Raw genomic sequence first — 18865 nt, forward strand, 5'->3', positions numbered from 1 at the left:
GGGAGGCCGTCTGTTCCTTGGGAGTCACATGGACCATATTTAATAGGCTCCTGTGTTAGCCGTGGTTGAGGCCACTTGCTTATGTTTCTGTTGTCTGTCTCCACGTGTTCTTTGCATCTCCACGAGTGGTTCAGCTGCCTTAGATCAGTTCCTTTTGTTACCATTCAAACTTTAACATTTTTTTTCCTTGCAGGCAATAAATGTCCATTAAGGAAATCAGAAAATAACAATGGTAACAGCTAAATGAAACATCCACAAGCCCAAGAACTCATTTTACCATGTATTAGTGTGTAGGGTATATTCTTCTATACAGTTCTGATATACATTAAGGAAAAGTGACTTCATTTCAAGTACTGTTTGGATGATTTTGAAATCAACTTACATACAATATGAAACTGTGGCACTGCTTCCAAAGGCTCTGCCAGTGTAGTCATTAAAAACAGTTTTCCCATCTTTTGTTTAACATGAAAAAGCCAACCAGCTGTAGTGCCCTGGTGTGTGTGACTGTGTGTATGTGAGTGTGTGTGTGTGCCTCATTCTGACTTAGCATACAATTCTTAAAAGGAAAAAAAGAGAAAAGATTTTTGAAATAACATTTGAAAATGTGTTTAGCATCTGTAACACACAGTCAGAGTTCTCCACAGCCTAAATGCTTCCAACTTGTTCTCCTGTATCTGGTTTTAACATTGCTTTGTGCATGGAAAGCACAGGTTGCTGACATATAATTAGTGCACTCAACTGGCCGTCTCCTTTTCCCAGCTTCTAGCTTCCACGAGAAGGGACTACGAGAAGATCCAGGAGGAGCTGACACGCCTCCAGATTGAAAACGAGGCAGCTAAAGACGAGGTGAAAGAAGTCCTCCAGGCCCTGGAGGAGCTGGCTGTCAATTATGACCAGAAGTCACAGGAAGTGGAGGACAAGACCAGAGCCAATGAGCAACTGACTGATGAGCTGGCCCAGAAAACGGTTGGTTGGAGCAATGGTGTTAAAGGGGGTGGGACTTCTTTGTTAACAGACTTCTATAGGAAGGCAGTTGACTGAATGCTTATCTGTATAAGGCTTGGTTTGCTCCCTGAGGCCTCTCTGGCAGTCTTCACCACAGACGGCCTGTCACAGCTGTTTTACACCCAGGAAGCTGATGACATCAGCAAGAATGCTTTCTGGAAATAGTTGAACGCAGATTCTAGATCCAGAAAAAGCTTAGTGAGAAATTTGACTTTATGACTCTCTTGGCCTCAGGCAAGATGTTTAAACATCCTGAGTATTCATTGCTTTATTTGTCAAAATGACGATAATGTGCTTCTCCAGTGGCATGTGTGTTAGTGACAGTTCATGTAAAGCACTTAGCAAGGACCTCTGTGTGTGGTGAAGTAAAGATAATGAATAACACTGAAAGCACTGTCACTAAAGAACAAAGGCGGGGGACCCACAGGAGTTAAGCAGTCCATTGTTTACATCCTACTGAATGATGTTGCACGCCACCTTCCCAGCTTCTTGTCCTAGCTTCAGGAGGACAGAGGTGAGCTGGTCCTGTTAACTTGCCTCCAGCCAGAATATCCCTTTCTTTCCGGTTCCTCCCTGAGAGATAGATGCTGTGGGTTTTACCTGGTGAGCTAGTGACAGGCAGTCCGCTGGGGCCAGTGAGCATTTGGTGATGTGGCAAATGCCATGCCCTTTGTTGCCTGGAGATGGCTCAAGGAGAAGTTGAGTGGCTGTAGCCTGGTGTCCTTGGTGGCTCTGCCTGAATGGCCTGGTGGCCTGGACTGTGCCACACTGCCCAATAGAAACGTTGGTCCTGGGCACTCAGAGCGGGGCGGTGGGGAGGAAAGCACTGGTTGCTGGTGGGGGAGCGGACAGGAAGTGAGTGCCACTTGCTCCCCACATCCTACTGCATGAAGGAAGGAAAAAAGGCCTTCCTAATGGTCTCCAGGAGACAGGGCTGCCGTGTCTGTGGTGTTCAGTAAGGTGAAACAAACAGTTGGCAGTGCTGATCAACGTCACTGCAGGCTTACTTAGAGAGGACCGCTACTCCGCTTCTGCTTAGTGTTTCCCTGGGTTCATACAGCTTGTCCCTTCTGTGTTGTGTGTCTTAAAGCAAGGCAGGATGTTCTGTAGTATGCTTTTCATTTTGTGTCAGAACAACTATTATCAGACTGCTTTAATATGCTATTTTTAGTAAGTTGTAGCGACTCACTGCAAATGCCTTTGAATTAACTTGCAAGGCCCCGGGAGCAGAGGACTTGCTCTTGCAGCATAGGCTGAGTTAGTACCAAGATAACTGGAAGAGGTACTGTTCCATTGCTGTGAGTAGAGAACACATCGCTTCTCCTGGTAACGAACATGGAGGATAGAAAAGAGGTTAATTTGATGAAGTTTGGTGAGAAAATCAAGCTTTTGCTGCTTTTGAAAAAGCTCTGCTATGGAACTTGAGTAATGTTGAAGAATTATAGTATTTAATTTGGCTTCCCTGAGGATTAGAAGATGTTCTAAGTTGTTATCTATCCTCATTAAGGTTTGTCTGGGCTATTGATTCCAGACCCATTACTCAGGGTATCTGGACCAGGGAGCAGATTTTTGTTTGAGCATGGAGCTGGGGAACCTGAATTAGAACAAGGGGGATGAAATAACATTTGCTGAGTTAGAAAATGGAGTTACATCCTATAAACACAGGGCTGCTTTTTGTGCCAATGTGTACAAGTAGAGACCAGGTCAGCCGTCAGCATCCATCTTCAGTGCTCTGTCTTGTTTTTTGAGACAGTCTCATTGTCCTGGAGATCACTGAGTATGGTAGCTAACTGGCCAATGGGCCACAGGAATACTTAAGTCCTGGGATAACAAATGTGCACCATGAGGCCCAGATACAGTTTCCAGGAATCAAACCTAGGCCCTCATGCTTGTGCTGCAAGCACCTTACTGATGGAGACATCTCTCCAACCTTTTACTTATTTAAAAAGCCTTATTACATTTTATTTACTTTTATGTTCATGCACCATGGTGCATGGGTGGAGGTCAGTGGACAGTTTGCTGGAGTCAGTTCTTACCTTGACCCATTGATCCATGCTCTGGGCCCTGGATTCATTTTCAGTAACTCACTTTGCTAGCATTTCAATAATAATAATAATAATAATAATACATATCTAGTAATAATACATACCTAGTTTTACAATATTAACATCACTGAATTAAGTTCCTGTATCAGAAGCAAGTGCTAAGCAACAGTCGGCCTTCAGGGTTCTTTACCACTGAGATCACAGGAATGATTAAAGAGCAGGGTCTGGCATGAGCTGTTTTGGGTCTGGCATGGGCTGTTGAGTTCTGGAGGTCACATGTGGGAATTCATGGGCCACCTTGGTAACATGTGGCTGAATTTGTTTTCCAGACGACACTGACAACCACCCAGCGAGAGCTGAGTCAGCTGCAAGAGCTTAGTAACCACCAGAAGAAGAGGGCCACGGAGATTCTGAACCTGCTTCTCAAGGATCTGGGGGAGATAGGCGGAATTATTGGCACCAACGATGTGAAGACTGTGAGCCAGACTTCTCTCTATCCCTACTTTGACTGGTGTGATCCGAGTCAAGCTTTGCACCACCCAAGGCTCAGGGCTGTGCTCTGCACATGTGGCATGCTGGGGAAATCCTTGATGGCAGGAAAAGAAGAGCCAGTGCATGAAGCAGGGGGGCTGGAGGAGGGGCTGGAGGAGAGGAACAATTTGCCTTTCAGGTCTGGGGAGCATCTGCCAGTCTTGGTTGGTTTTGTGTGACTCGGTTTTTTTCTTTAGCCTTACCTGCACTGTCCTCACATTGAGGCTCAGCTGGGAGAAGCCGCAGGCCAGTTCTAAGCCCCCCCCCAAGAGCCCAAATCAGTGATAATTCTCCAGCCAAGCAGTATGAATTGAGAAAGCTTCCAGCTGAGAGTCATAGACAGCTAGCAGTGACTGAAAGAATAAACCACACTTAATAATGAGCAACAGGAGGAGCCAGAGCCTTGTTCCTCAGGGTCATCTGCATCACCTGGGTCTAATTAGCAACGTAGACCCCAGGCTGACCTCAGACCTACTGAAGCAGACTCTGTCTTTTAATAGGATGACTCATGGCTTATTAGAGTTAGAGAAACCAATTTTGTTTCCTTGCAGTGACTCCACAATATAGAGGACCCAGCCATTCTGTTTTCTCTCTGCTGGTCCTTTAGTCTCTTTCATTTTCATATCTTTAAGTTTTTGCCTCATTGTAGCAAGATCACTGCTGTAGCACCAACAGTCAAGTCTTCATTCATTTACATCCAGTGGGCTACACCTCTGACTACTTTTATCCAGGAGAGAGGACTATATGCCAGAAATTTCCAGTAGATTGTAGCCAATGCTGGCTAGTCAGGTATAGGTCACATGAACCACATGGAATTAGATTAACATCAATGGCTTATACCCTGGAGTCATGAACACTGGTGCCCCTGAAGACAAGGAAGTGAGAAAGAGAGGAAATGGAGAGTGGTCTAGAGTTGTCTTAAAGCTGGGATGAGAAGGAAGAAAGAATGTTAACAGTGAAGAACAATGGTTGGCCACAGTATAGGTTGTCATTAACCAGAAAAATAGGATAGAGAATTACAAAAATACCTTTAATGGGGTTAACATTAGAGAAGTCAGCTTCTCACTTTCGCTGTGCATTGTTGGATTGTGTTCTGAGGATGGCGATGACCCACCCGGCCTGTCCCTCAGTCCCAATGCTGGGTTCCACAGTTTTTGACGAGCATAGCTTTCCAACGACAAAGCACCTTGGATTGAGTAGTTCCTGTGTTTGTTGAAGACACTGCATGGAGGAATGGTGTTCCTGAACTTGCCAGAACGCTCAGAAGCCTGACAACAAAATCTTTTGAGTGTAAACATTTTACCTTCACTCAATGATCCTTCAGAGAGCTGGCAGTGGTTGAACCCTGGGAACCTTGTAGTCATGGCTGGGAAACAGAAAGCTGCTGGGTGGTGCCAAAAGTCTGGGCTGTGTCTGGGACTTTCTATCTTGTTTTCAGCGGCTGAATATTTGAGTGCCCTTGAGTGAGTTTAGCTGCAGTGCAGCCGTAGGGTGGCAGTTTCTGGCCCTGCCCGGTTAATCTGTTAAGTTCCAGGTTGGCTGGTCTGTGTTTGATGGTTAATTTTTAGAGCCACATGTTGTTGAGCAGTGCAGTTCTGACACGGAGCTGATTAAAGGCTCGAAGGACCACATGGAACTGATTTGTGGGACGTTGGCACCTCCTGCTGATAACAATAAGGAAAGGTATATTTATGCTAAGTCCTTACACAGAGCTGATGAACACATTAATGAAATCAAAGCATGTCTGTGCTTTGTCATTAGAGGCCCTTCCTGCCGGAAACCACAAGTATGATGAGAGCATTTTTAAATACTTAATCTCATGTTTGGGGATTATTTTTAGGTTCCAAACACTAGATGCCCTAGTTAATTTCATTGATGACTCTCACTTATAGATCATGGTATTCCTAGAGAGCCTCTTTCCATGCTAGACCAGACAAAGGCTGCAAGTGTATCTGTGCTGTTGCATTATGGGAGGGGTGGAATGGGGAGCAATATTAGGAGGCAAATCTAAGGCAGTCACAAACCCAACTTAAGCTTAGCAGCTTAGCAAGGGTGCCCACGATGGGGAGTCGCAGCTGATAATTGTAGTGTTTCCTGCTGTTCACTTAGTATTGTGCTGCAGTCATTGTTAGGTATTGTTGAATTCTTATAAGGTTAAAAATCACAATAAAGGCACACAAAACTGTATACTTCATATTTGCTACCAATATTCAGGGCTCACACCCAATATATTTTTCTCTCAGTTCTCAAATGTTTACACAGAAAAATATGTGACTTAGTGACAGTGGTGATAACATCTGAAGAGGTGGGAGGGCCAGAGAGGGGGCTAGTGGGAGGACACTGAACATCAGAAATTAGACTCCTCGCTGGCCTTCCTGGGCTGGATTCTGCTGGGACATAGTCTTCCTAAGGTGCAAGGCTGCCCCCTGGTGGTTAAATATAGTGCACACAAAGCTACTTTCTTCATGGCCCGGCTTGTGTACCATGCCTTTCAGCAGATGGGTCTGTTTCCAGTGGAGTTCTGAAAACTAGAAACTAGATCTACCTCAGTCAGGAATTCTTTCAGCACCATCCCTTCTCAATGTAAACTTAGGCTTGTCCGTAGATATTTTAATAAGTAGGTTACTGTCTACTTGGAAGGGCAGCTCGAAAAAGGCAAGGAAAAAGATTGGTAGCAGCAGATAGCTAAGCATGGGACTCTTCTCTCGAGCAGGCACTGGATGAATGGTGCATCCTCTGGCATTAGAGGTTCTGTTTGAAGAGTGTGGCGACAGTCTTTTATATTTGAGCCATTGTACATAGACATTGGGCTCCTCACCACTGTGGAAAGTATCGAGAAGAGAATTGAAGTGCTGGGCGGAGCTTCTCTACAGGCAGGATTGTGAAGGGCCCTATAGGGACATTGGGTCACTGTTGTAGGCATGCAGGGTGAGGTATCTGAGGAGTGTTCTCCTTTAAAAATTCTTTAATAGTTTTTCTTCTCATGTCATCCTTTCTATCCTCAAATCAATTATAAGGAAGTGTGTGGTTAACTGAGGAGCATATTTGATGTGGGTTTTGATGGGAACGTTCTCATGTGTAATCTCTGAAGACTTGACAATGACTTCATCACATTCATTTTCAGCTTCCCCTGTGGCTACAGTTTTTGCCTGAAAGCTAGGGATGTCTCAGGGACCCATGGTCAGGTGTCAGGAGCTCCACAAACTTCTGATGTTGCCTTCTGTGCTCAGCTGGCAGATGTGAATGGAGTCATCGAGGAGGAGTTCACCATGGCCCGCCTGTACATTAGCAAGATGAAGTCGGAGGTCAAGTCTCTCGTGAACCGTAGCAAGCAGCTGGAGAGTGCCCAAATGGACTCCAACAGGAAGATGAATGCCAGCGAGCGGGAGCTGGCAGCCTGCCAGTTGCTTATCTCGCAGGTAGGCTATCCATTCATCCCTGTTCAAGAGCATCTATTGAGGCCCCCCCCCCCATGCCCTTCTTGGAGTTAATAGTGTGTCCTACGGAGAGTCAATGCAGTTGGCCTTATGTGAGCATGCCGTAAGGTAGCCCACACACCTCTTGTGTTTTTGAAACAAAAAAAAATTCACTTTGTAGCTTAGATTGTGCTTGAACTCCTCCTCCTGTAGTGGTTTGGTCTGATGCTGCTCGTAGTCTAAGATTAGCCTTGAACTCATCATGCTCTTTTCTCAGCCATACCCTGTCACCTCCTACTCATATATGGGTGGTTAGTATGTATTACCAAGCCTGGTCTCTGGGCTTATCCTTAAAGCTAGATTTTGTTGTGTAAATTACACAAATCCCCCAAGTCTTCTCTGTCTTCAAAGCATCTATCTCTGTTTCGCTGCCCACCCATGGTGACTAGGTAGTTGAGCACATATGATATATCTCTAAGTCTCCTATTAGAATGCTAGGGAAGCATTCTTACATCTGTCAATCCCTACTACGGGCTCAGTGTAAGATGAGTGAATAGAAGCTGCTGCTGCTGGTGGTGACAGGCACTGTTTTCATTGTTTATTACGTGTCCACACAGTACTAAACATTTTATGTGCATTTTCTTGCGTGATCTTTAAAAAGTTCTATAGGAAGATTTTATTCTTTTTATTCAAATAAATATTTGACTATGATTAAATACATTGTTCAAATGCACAAAGTCTGAGTTTCTCAAGGGCAGGGTATATTTCCTTGATGCGTTAGCAAGCCAGATCTTTCCCCATTGGAATGGAATTTCCATCTCAGGAAGGTAGTGCAAAGGACCATGGGACAGTTCTGGGCTACATTGGCATGTGAGCTTACTTTTGGATTTGAGATTTCTGTGATGGTTCCATTGTGTTCTGTTCACCCCCTCATAACAGAGTCATTTGGGGAAATGGGTACCAGTGTGGACTGGCGTGTCTAACAGTATCAAGAGGCAGAGCATGAGATTCTGCTATGGCTTTAAACATATTATGCAGTAATAGGAAGAGCTCCAACCTAATTTTCTAAAATGGATTCTATGGGTTGTTTTTATATTAAGTAAAATATTATTTAAAGGGCTATTCAGTGCTGGTATGTGGTGGAAAGTTGATAAACATGATGAGATATAATTTAGCAATCCTTTTGAAAACACTGGGAAAATATAAAACTAGAAAAAAAAATACATATCTGATGTTCTGTATGTGTGAGCTCAGTCCAGTTGTGCCCACATGTATGAGCACATGTGGAGACCGAAGGCTGACCTTGGGTACCTTCCTCTATTGCTTTCCTGTCTGCTATTTAGACAGGATATCTGTTCATGATGATGAGTCTAGTGCTTGTGCTTTGGCTAGACTGACTGTCCAACAATACTCTGGGACCCACTTGTCTTTGTCCAGCTTCAGTACTGGAGCTGTAGGCAAATGCCACCACTGTCAGCTTTTGTATGGCTTCTGGAGATTCCGATGTAGGCCGTTATATTTGTAGAGAAGGCTTTGTGCATCTCCCTAACCCATAAGTGTCATTTGGTCCAGTAATTTTATATATTCTATTTTTCATTGGTAATGGGGATGAAATTTTTAAATTTCATATGATATTATAATTTCTTGGTTAAAATGTTAAAAGCTTATGTGGAAAGTATTGGATGCACTATTATTTGACATTATTGTAAAGTATATTACCCAAATACCTGTTGATAGACAAATGGTGAAGTTATGTGGAACAATATTACATAACACTTTACAAAAATCCATAAAATGTGGGCATTTGGAAAGTATAATTATATAAAATAAGGTAAAATGAAAACAGTTTATACACACACACATTGTAAGATGGCATGTTTTTTTAATAACTATATTGTCATTAGCAACAAGAACTTTCTTTAAAAGTTGCAGCAAGACTTGTTTATAATTTATAAAAACTGAGAGAAAAAGGTAAACATTAGAGGAAAGTACATCCCAACTCTAATTTCTAGATCGCCTTTGAGACTGTGGCATGAACTTGGGGGTCTAGTCCTACTCCCAACAGTTGGGGGCTGAAGTCAGCCGCAGGCAGAGCATCCATGGCCGACAGCTCAGCCCTTTCTCTGTCCAGCTGGACATAGCAGCTCCATGCCCAAATCCCCCTGCACACTGTACACTGACATGACTACTCGGAGCAGGTTAGCTGTGCCCTGTGTGGGTAAGCAAGGAGGAGGCGTACAGTCTGCAGAGCCTCTAGACAAGGGCATGACTTGATCTGATCTGCAGTGCTCGAAGTGTGTCCTGGACATGGATGTAGGCTGTGAATGCTGCTCACTGGAGCTAGTGCAGCCAGGAGGAGGAGGAGCAGCACTCACTCTGAAGTGTGGGATCCCTGGCTTCAGAGTGACACCGACTGGCATATGAGAGCTAGGATGCTTTGAAAGTCAAGGAAGCCTTCCTAGGCTGGCAGCCAGTGCAGCTCCCCACTCTGCTGTGGTACGGAAAGCCATTGACTCAGCCTTTACTTCTATCAGAAACCTTGGCTTTCCCTGTTCTGGTGTAGTTTAAGGAATTTCAGAATCACTGAAATTCTTTCTTCTTTGTTCATATTGTCCCCCCCAAAAAAACTGTTTTTATATCTCTTCCAACTGAGTTGCTAAGGAGTTATGTCATTAGAATTCATTCTACTGGGTCGTCCTGCCCAAACATGAGTCCCCAGATCTGTGGGGGACAATCTACATATTCTATCTATCTAGAAGTCACCATTATGCCCGTTCAGCCCCTGCACTCCCACCCATTTATTGACTCATTTCACTGGTGTTTATTAAGTATCTACTCTACGCCCTCATGAGCAAAAAACCCAGTAATGTCAAGTAGAAGCCAAGGGCTTGGAGAAAATGACAAAACCTGGTAAGGAGCTAGCCAGGACATTGTGTGCATGTGTGAAGGATACCAGCAAAGAGGAAACTCTTCAGAGAGAGGAAACCTTAAGGTGCAAGGTCTCTAATGACCAGAGTTGAACTGTCTCTGAGGGACAGAAGACGAGCACATGTGATGTTTGAATCTATAGGTACATGCGCAAAGAATGAGGCCTTCAGCCCTGGATGTCCCCCCCGCCCATCTTCTTCCTCCTCCTCCTCCTCCTCCTCCTCCTCCTCCTCCTCCTCCTCCTCCTCCTTCTCCTCCCCCACATGAAGTGGAAGAGCACAAGGACCTGGCCATGCAGCATCTGAAAGAGAGCTGCAGAGTACATGGAAGGAACAGAGAACTCCCAGGCAAAGGACAAAATATGAGCCATTCCATGGGAGGTCTCTAACTTGTCCTTTGCAATTGGACAGTTCCAGACAAGCCTGGACAACCAGATGCTAGGTACTCACCTTTCCTTCTGATCTGTTTTCTTATTCAAAGCATGAAGCCAAGATCAAATCTCTGACAGACTACATGCAGAACATGGAACAGAAGAGGCGGCAGCTGGAAGAGTCCCAGGACTCCCTCAGTGAGGAGCTGGCCAAGCTCCGGGCCCAAGGTAAATATTGACTCCTTTGCAGGTGTCAGACACTTGGCCTAAGCCAATCTCTAGCTGGCTGAGTTCTGATGTTCAGTTTTGTTCAGCTACAACATTTCTGGGAACTACAGCATGTCTGAAAGAAACCCGTGTTCTCCCACCGTGTATCTGCTGCTTCCCAGCTTCCCTCTGCCCACTCAGTTGACTGGGCCAGCATCCTCTCCTTCCAACCCAGTTGACCTTTTGCTCTGCAGAGCTTGTCCCTTAGGCCTCTCAGATGTGTCTCTGGTGCTGCTTATTTCTATTATGATTGCCTTGGAGCAACCAAGGTAGTGACTGTGGCTAAATCAGTATTACTGAGGGCTCTCACTGTAGTCTTCTCTGGACTAGCCACTCTGCTGGGTCCTAGGGGTGATTCTGAAGTGCAAATTCTGTCTTATGGCAGAGCCTATGGGTCGTGCCCTTCCTTGGGATTCTGAACATGGACTAAGTGCTAGGCTTTTGAACAAGTTCTTCCCTTAGTTGTGTGGTACCTGACACAGGAAACACTTAATAAATCTGAGTAAACAGAAGCAAAAATTAAGGGTGGCCATCAGACATGCAGAAATCAGAACAGGGTTTAAGAACATTGCAGTGTGCAGAATGAGACCAACCACACATAGCGAAGGCTGAAATGAAGATCAGTTCTTTATAGAACAATGTGAATAATCCTAACTGTTCTTCAGGCCGTTTGATCCTCGAACTTTAAGCATTTATTGCAGAATTTTATTTTATATTTTTAAAGGGGTGTGTGTGTGTGTGTGTGTGTGTGTGTGTGTATGTGTGTAGGAGTCTGAGGATGCCAAAAGAGGGTGTTCAGTGCCCTGTAGGTGGAATTATCAGTATTTATGAGCCACATGGTATGGGTTTTGAGACCTGAACTCTGTCCTCTGGAAGAACATCAAGTGCTCTTAAATACTGAGCCATTTTCCCAGTCCCTCATCACAGAGCTTTAGATCAGAAAAACATAAACAAGAATGCAGAGAAGAGGAGAAAAGCAAACTACCCAAAATATCTAAAAGTTCAGTAGACCTTAATAGAATACCAGTCTTCATGTTAGAGACAGAACATGCATATGTGTGGCCATGGTTATAATGCAGTGCTAGGATAAAATCTTTATTGCAGTTACTGAGATAAATGGATCCTTGTATTCCATGAAATTAATATTTAAAATAAAAACACTCTGAGTAGTAGGATTGATGATGTTATTATTTCATTTCTTTTATTTTCATATAAAGCTATTTACTGGATAAATACATGCTGCGTCAGGTTTAAAGGCAAATTAAGAAGAAAGAGCCCTGCCATAGCTTTGTAACATTTTATTTTTGTGGTAAGGAATGCATGTTGAGAGTAAAGCATGCCACCTAATACTGAACAAAGGAAAGCATTTTCCTGTCTTGCATATGTTTGCTGCAGTGGGGCCACTGAATAGAAATATAAATGGAGAAAAGGCCCAAAATAAAGTAAAATATACTAGAGAAATGATGAATCAGATGTTACTGCCCAAATGACATTTGCTCCCCACCCACCTTCCAGCTATGCAGCTCACTGCCCTTCCACACATGCTCAGGGAACCCCACGAATACACAGAGACAGGAGTGCCGGCCACAGCCCTGCCCACCCAGGCCCCCTGGTGAATTCAGAAAGTGTTAGAGTATGTATCTGTTTCCCTTGTTTTCGTCGTTAGCTTGTTTTCTTGCACTAGATTCTTAGAAAATCAACAGCTACTCCTGGGAGGTAAATTAACTCCTTGTGGAATTCTCCCAGTAGCATGAATCCAGATGTTACCCCACACTCACAGGGCCTGCTCCCAGAGGCTAGGTAGGAAGTGGTTCTGGGGCTGCCTGCTTCCAGGTAGCCATTTCCTTTCCCTGGGGATGCAGCCCACCAGGGATGCAATCTATGTAGTGGTGTCTTAGTCCACAGGCCACAGCACAGGAGAGGTCTGGCTGAGATGTTGGGTGTTTGCCAGGCTACTCCTACTCCATGCTGGACTGGTGACACAAGCTGCCTGGCATTTGCACCCTGTCAAAACATGGTTTTGTTCTCCAGTCACTTTTTACTGTTTGAAACAGAAAAAATGCACGAAGTCAGTTTCCAAGATAAGGAAAAGGAGCACCTGACGAGGCTGCAGGATGCCGAGGAGGTGAAGGTGAGCGCGTGTGTGTTTGATGTGTGCACAGCTGTCCCCAGTCCAGTAAGATAGAGAGGGCAGGAACCATGGCTAGGCCTGACGTAGTCACAAGATGCTGATGGGACTATACAGGAAACCAGAAGTGTCTCTGCATACACCTTCCACTCATATCTTCGTGTTGCCTGTTCCTGAAGGTGTTAAGTGACTTGTGTGGAGTCACCCAGGTAGTAAGAAAGCAGTGTGCTGACTGGCCTGGTTGGGAAAACCATGGATCTCTGATGGGAGGAGGTAAAAGGGCAAAGGCGAACTTTCTGTGCTATTGTTGGGCTGGTTTGCCTCTGGCACCCACTCAGTTTTGTGACAGATCCGTGGGTTTTGCCATGCAAATGAAGCAAGGCCAGGAGCTTGGGCACAGGAGCCACAATCACCCTTCATTTTGGGATTTAACATTTGAGGGAGGTAGCTAGGGATCCAGGGCTTGTCACAGAGTGGGCAGAGTGGGCCGAGTGCCGACTAGTTGATGCCACGTTTCTCCTGGCCTGGCTTGCAGAAGGCTCTGGAGCAGCAGATGGAGAGTCACCGGGAAGCGCATCAAAAGCAGCTGTCCAGACTTCGTGATGAGATTGAGGAGAAGCAGAGAATCATTGATGAGATTCGGGAGTGAGTTGGCTGGGGGCTCAAGGGACACGGGCGGGCATGGGCAGGCCTTGGGAGCCAGACTTAAAGGACATGGCTTTTGGCCAGGGGCCTTGTCTCTGTGCTTGGACTCTGTTCTGCCCAGGTGGTGCTGCCTCTGAGGTCTGTGCTCCCATCTGGAGCCCAACCCCCTGAAGCTCTGTTATAGCAGGTGGCATGAAGGCCCAGCCACCCCTTCACATCACCCCAGCCAGTTCAGGGGTGACTCAGCTTGGAAGATGCATGCTCAGGAGCCAGAAAGATTAAATGAAAGTATGAAAAAAAAACCCACAATACAATTCCTCACCCAGGAATTAAACACTCCAGAGAAGTTGTTTGGCTTTGCTGCCTCTTCAGCCAACAGATTATGCACCTGTAACTACCTGGTCACCTGTGCACACATCTCAAAGACCTGTGCCAGTGTGTATCTGTCCATGGTAGATGCCAATATGCCTTCCCACTGCTCTCAGGATGACATCATTGCAACTTAACTCTGGATGCTGCCTTGCAACCACATCCTGCCTTCTCAGAGTCCTTGGGGGAACCCCCTGCTCCACCCCACTCCACTTCCTTTTTCTGTAGCACAAGTCCCCCAGCTGCAAAGCTTCCTTCTGAGGGGATCTTATTCTGGGGTTCTTTATGCTTGTTACATAGTAGATCTTCTTGGCAGTCTCTGAACCCCTTTGCAGAACAGCCTTTTCAGTGCTCCCCTAAAAGGCATACTATCACAAAGAAAACATGTCAACTGAAATAGAATTCCCCCCGCTGCCCCTCCCCCTGACTAGAGCAAGATCCCCTCCACCACCCTCACTCCCTTCCCGCCACCACCACTGCTACTTTCTATAGATGAAGAATTAGATATAGGAAGCAAGGTTGAATTATTTACTTAAGGTCACACGACTAAATAGGAATCAGACTGGAGCTAAGCGTTTAATTCTCCAGGCTACTGATCCAAATCTTTTCAAAGTATGTGAGCTGCTTGCAAGAGCATTTGCATCTTGAAGGAGAGGAGGGGGGCAGTGGGAGTCTAGCTGGTGCGCCGGCTCTGTGTAGTGTGCCTAAGGACAGCTCTCAGCATGCCCTGTCCCCACCCCTCCTGCACCTTCCCATTCCAACACACCTTGAGCTTCTCTTGGATACAATTATGATTAATCTCCCTCAAGACATTCTTCTGAAAGAGAAGGAAAGAAAGAAAGGGAGGTAGTGAGGACATCAGTGCATGAGTTCCTTGTGGGAGCTTGCTAGACTTGGGCTCTTGGTGCTGCTGGCTTCCTTCACACAGTCTTGTGGTCTCAGCCTCTCGGATGGTTTTACGAGCACCAGCATAGGGCAGAAATGGAATAGACCCACCTGTCTTAGAATTTCTATTGCTGGAGAAAACATCATAACCAAAAGCAACTTGGGGAAGAAAGGGTTTATTTCAAGTTAGACAGTTTACAGGTCACCATCCAGGGAAGTAAGGATAGCAACTTAAGGCAGAAGCCATGGAGGAGTGCTACTTACTGGCCTGCTCCTCGTGGCTTGCTCAGCCTGCCTTTTTACAGCACCCAGTACCACCAGCCCAGGGATGGCACCTCTTCTGATAGCCAGTCCCTACCATATCATTCATCAATAATAATAAAGTACTACAGACTTGCCTGCAGACAGCTCTTAGGGCGGCAGTTCCTCAGTTGAGAGCCCTCTTCCCAAATGACTTCAGCTCATGTCCAATTGACATAAATTTGACCAGCACAGCCAGATGCTGACTTTCTGTCTCCACAAAACCTTAGTGGTGTTCTTCATAAAGCCTGTGTGACTGTTCAACAGACCAAGGGCTGCCTCCATGTCAGCTGCTGTCCATGGAAGACAGTGTCTGACACTTGTGGGGGGGGGGCAGTGTTGAAATGGCCAAATAGTTACTGAGTATACAGCTGTTCTCTGGGTGTGTACAGCAGCAGAATGAGTATAATAGGGCTCTCTCTCTCTCCTCTCTATTTTCAAGCATCATCCTTTCCCCAATGTCATTATATCCCCACAGAGCCCTTGCACACAAACAAACTATAAATACACCCGCAAAGCCTTTGTTTCATTTCATGCTTCCAAGCTGCTCCCCAGAAATTAGTTTTCACTCGGGCAAAGAAGAAGCTGTGAGGTTGTTCTCTGATCCCTCAGAATCCTCCCGAATTGTTGCCTTTATTGCACAGAACTAATGGGGCTGGAAGAGAACCAGAGCTTTAGGCGGATGACTCAGAAGTTCAAGCTGACCTGGAATATATTGCTTTTTCCTCTCAATTTCAGTTTGAATCAGAAACTGCAACTGGAACAGGAAAGGCTCAGCTCTGATTATAACAAGCTGAAAATAGAGGACCAGGAGAGAGAAGTGAGACTGGAGAAGCTCCTGTGAGTGCCTTAACCCTTCCCTGACTTCTCATCCCTGAGGACCAGCCCCAGTGGGGCCCTGGAGATTCTCGCTAGGTCCTGCTGTTAAAAGCAGCAGTGGCTTGGGTTGTTCTTTGCCTAGACTTGCTCGTATGCCTTAGCTGCAAACTTCATCTGCTCCAGTTCTGGTGTTCCCTCAGTGGCTCATGATTCCTTTCTGTCTCTCAGATTGCTCAATGACAAAAGGGAGCAAGCCAGGGAGGACCTCAAGGGACTGGAGGAGACTGTGGTGAGTCACTTTCCAACTTAGCTCACTCTCAGAGGCCTGATTCGTGTTTGATCTACTGAATTGTCTATCCCAAAATTTTATCTGCGTGCACCTTTCCTATATAGCATTTAGCTGAAGCATTCTACGACAGACTGGGATTTGTAGAATTACTTCTTAACAGAATTAATCCACCAGATACTTAGTTATTAGTGCCGTAATCCTGAAATACTTGAATAAGAATTGAGCTCCATTATAAAGCTGTGTCTGCACTTTGTGACTCCACTCAACTCTTAACAGATGCTTAGCAAGCACCTATTTAGTTGGGCCCTTGTCTAGATGCTTGGCCATATCAGTACACACTGTAGGGAGATTTTGTCCTCTAGATGCTGACCTGATGAAGTGAGCAGAGGGAAGAACATGCAGGAGCAGTAACTTGTGGCAGCAACAGGGACATCAGTGTGCATCTGGATGAAGCGGGGTAGAGGGCAGTCCCGTGAGGACAGTGCCGGAGCCGGTGCCCTGAAGGGGGGGGGGGGGCAGAAAGAAGAGCAGGAGGCTCTGCATGCCTCTGAAGGAGCTCAGTATTTGAAATTGCTGTTGGGTTTCTCTGTGCTGTGCCTACAGCCATTGGCTTCCCCTGGCAGCTTTCGTTTCAGTGGCTGTGCAGGGTAGCAGTTTGGTCACACGTCACAACTGTGGCTTATCCCAAACCATCCTAACGTAATACAGTGAAAATGTGTTTAGGCTTGCACATGTTTAAATTCAGTGGCGCCTTCTGATCCCACTCATGTGTCACGGAGTCTATGTGGGACAGAGCCCATCCACAATGACCTGGAGACTCAGACTGTAGGCAGATGGCTACTCCCATCTGGAACTGAGGCTGCATGCTAGCTCCTGGGTCAGTACAAAGTGCTCCTCAGAGAAATGAGGACACAAGCCTTTGGGACAGGGGTCAGATGCCTGTGCTGACAGGAGGTTTGACCTTTCAAGGGTGACATCTATAGGAAACAGACAAAAGCCATGAAGTCCTTCACCTATATAGTTTAATAGAGCAATGCAGTACATAACTGAATGTTCTTACAGAAATGCAGGCAAATATTGAACAGGGAAAGTTTCCTAGATTCCTGCCATCCTGGATGTGTGATAATTCCAGGTGTTCTCTGCTTGTGTCCCATGTGCACCCCTACACCCGTACACCCTTGTTTACCTTCTGTGTCTCTGCTGTCCTCACACAAAGCTTGCACGTGCATTTGCACATACAGTTTGTCAGCACACCACACACGAGATGTCTTCTGGGCTCGGTCATAGGCTCTGATTGTCCATATGATGTTCATATGTATTCCTATACACGCACACATAACTGCATCACACTAGTGATTTTTTTATTCAAAAACATTCTGCTCATGTTACACAAGTTGTTGTGTACTTCAGACTTACGCTTGCTTGCCTTTCTCATTCCTTTCCTCACAATGCACAATGCTCAGTGAACTGAGACATGCACGTTCAGTCCCAGCCACGGCTCACACTCATACATAGCACTCTCATGGGCCCCACCCCCTCTCACACATACACATTCTTTCACATACACTTTCTCACACAAATATAACACATTTACACACAATACTCTCTTTCTGACATATAATATATATTCTTTTACATTTCTCTCTCACACATACTTTCTCACACACACTCTCCCTTCCATATACAACTGTTCACACACACAATCTCACACACATTTTCTTTTCCACACACACTTTCTCACATATGATCTCTCTTACACACTCTCTCTCACACACACACTCTTACACACAATCTCACAATACTTTCTTCCACACACACATTATACATACACACACTCTCTCTTTCATATCCCCACCGTACCTCGTCTTTCCCCACTCACATCCCAACTTTCTTACACTCTCACACGCCTAACCTTCCTTGTTCTTTTCCCTGTGAGCATGATGAATGTAGGACTAGTAGTCAACCCCTTTGCTGTCTTAGGTCCTTGAATGTATAGTAAATGGCACATTTCCTTAGTAACCTCTGTTGTCTACTCAGTTATTCTCTCTCTTTCCCTCCCACAGTTCATTTCCTTATTTCCTTAGTAATCTGGCTGTGCCTACACACATTCACTCTCACAGGCTGTCCCCCACTTACAAGCATGTCCATCCATCCCACACACAAGGACAGATCCACTGACATGATGCCTCCTCTTCCTTCTCCCTTACCACCCTCACGCCCCCTCCCTTAAATCCAAGACTAGATTCCTGCAGTGTGTGCTGTTTGAGACTTGAGTGTTTACCCTCAGCCTTGGATTCCTCCCACACTGCGCTGTAGATATTCTTCAGAGACAGGCTCTTACTGTCCTTGGCTGTCCATTCGGTTCTCAAGGCCTCCTGTGCCAGCCTTCCCTGCCTCCAGAGCACTGTGGGGAGGGGTAGGATGCTGCCTACAGAGTGGACTCTGAGAACCACACTCCAGACAGGCCATCTGTGATGTTCTATGCTGAAGGCAGGACACTGACCACTTCCTCCCCATCCCACCTCATGCCACACGGACTGCCTCTCAGGTGCTAGCCTCACTGTCCTCCATGATAGGATGCTTACCCTTGAAGCCCTGCACGGAAGTCAGTAGCTTCCTGATGGGAAGAGACCTGAGGGAAGTTGGAGGATGTAGAAATAATGATGAATGTAATGGAGGAAAGGTTATTGCTGCAGGGACCCAAGTGACAGCTGCCGAAGGACGGCAGCGTAAACCATCTTAAATGCTTTGACTGCCCCTGCCAAATGGTTAAAAATGAGAGAAAGGGGCCAGCGCAGGACTCTTAGGTTGTATTCATGTCCCAAGGAAAAGCCTGGCTCTTGGGCAGGGGGATCAGACCTTCTTGCC

General features: G+C 45.8%; 1 protein-coding gene across 1 annotated transcript in view; it reads left to right on the forward strand.

The window, feature by feature from the left end:
• Kif5c (kinesin family member 5C) overlaps positions 1-18865 on the forward strand; it is a 161767-nt gene that overhangs the window by 113299 nt on the left and 29603 nt on the right. The window contains exons 14-21 of the mRNA XM_031370185.1: positions 760-966; positions 3380-3526; positions 6812-7000; positions 10406-10523; positions 12617-12693; positions 13226-13335; positions 15628-15729; positions 15937-15997. Of these exons, the coding sequence (XP_031226045.1) occupies positions 760-966; positions 3380-3526; positions 6812-7000; positions 10406-10523; positions 12617-12693; positions 13226-13335; positions 15628-15729; positions 15937-15997 (1011 nt within the window). The remainder of the gene's footprint in view (positions 1-759; positions 967-3379; positions 3527-6811; positions 7001-10405; positions 10524-12616; positions 12694-13225; positions 13336-15627; positions 15730-15936; positions 15998-18865) is intronic.

Source organism: Mastomys coucha, unplaced genomic scaffold (assembly GCF_008632895.1).
Source record: "Mastomys coucha isolate ucsf_1 unplaced genomic scaffold, UCSF_Mcou_1 pScaffold15, whole genome shotgun sequence".
Classification (NCBI taxonomy): Eukaryota; Metazoa; Chordata; class Mammalia; order Rodentia; family Muridae; genus Mastomys; species Mastomys coucha.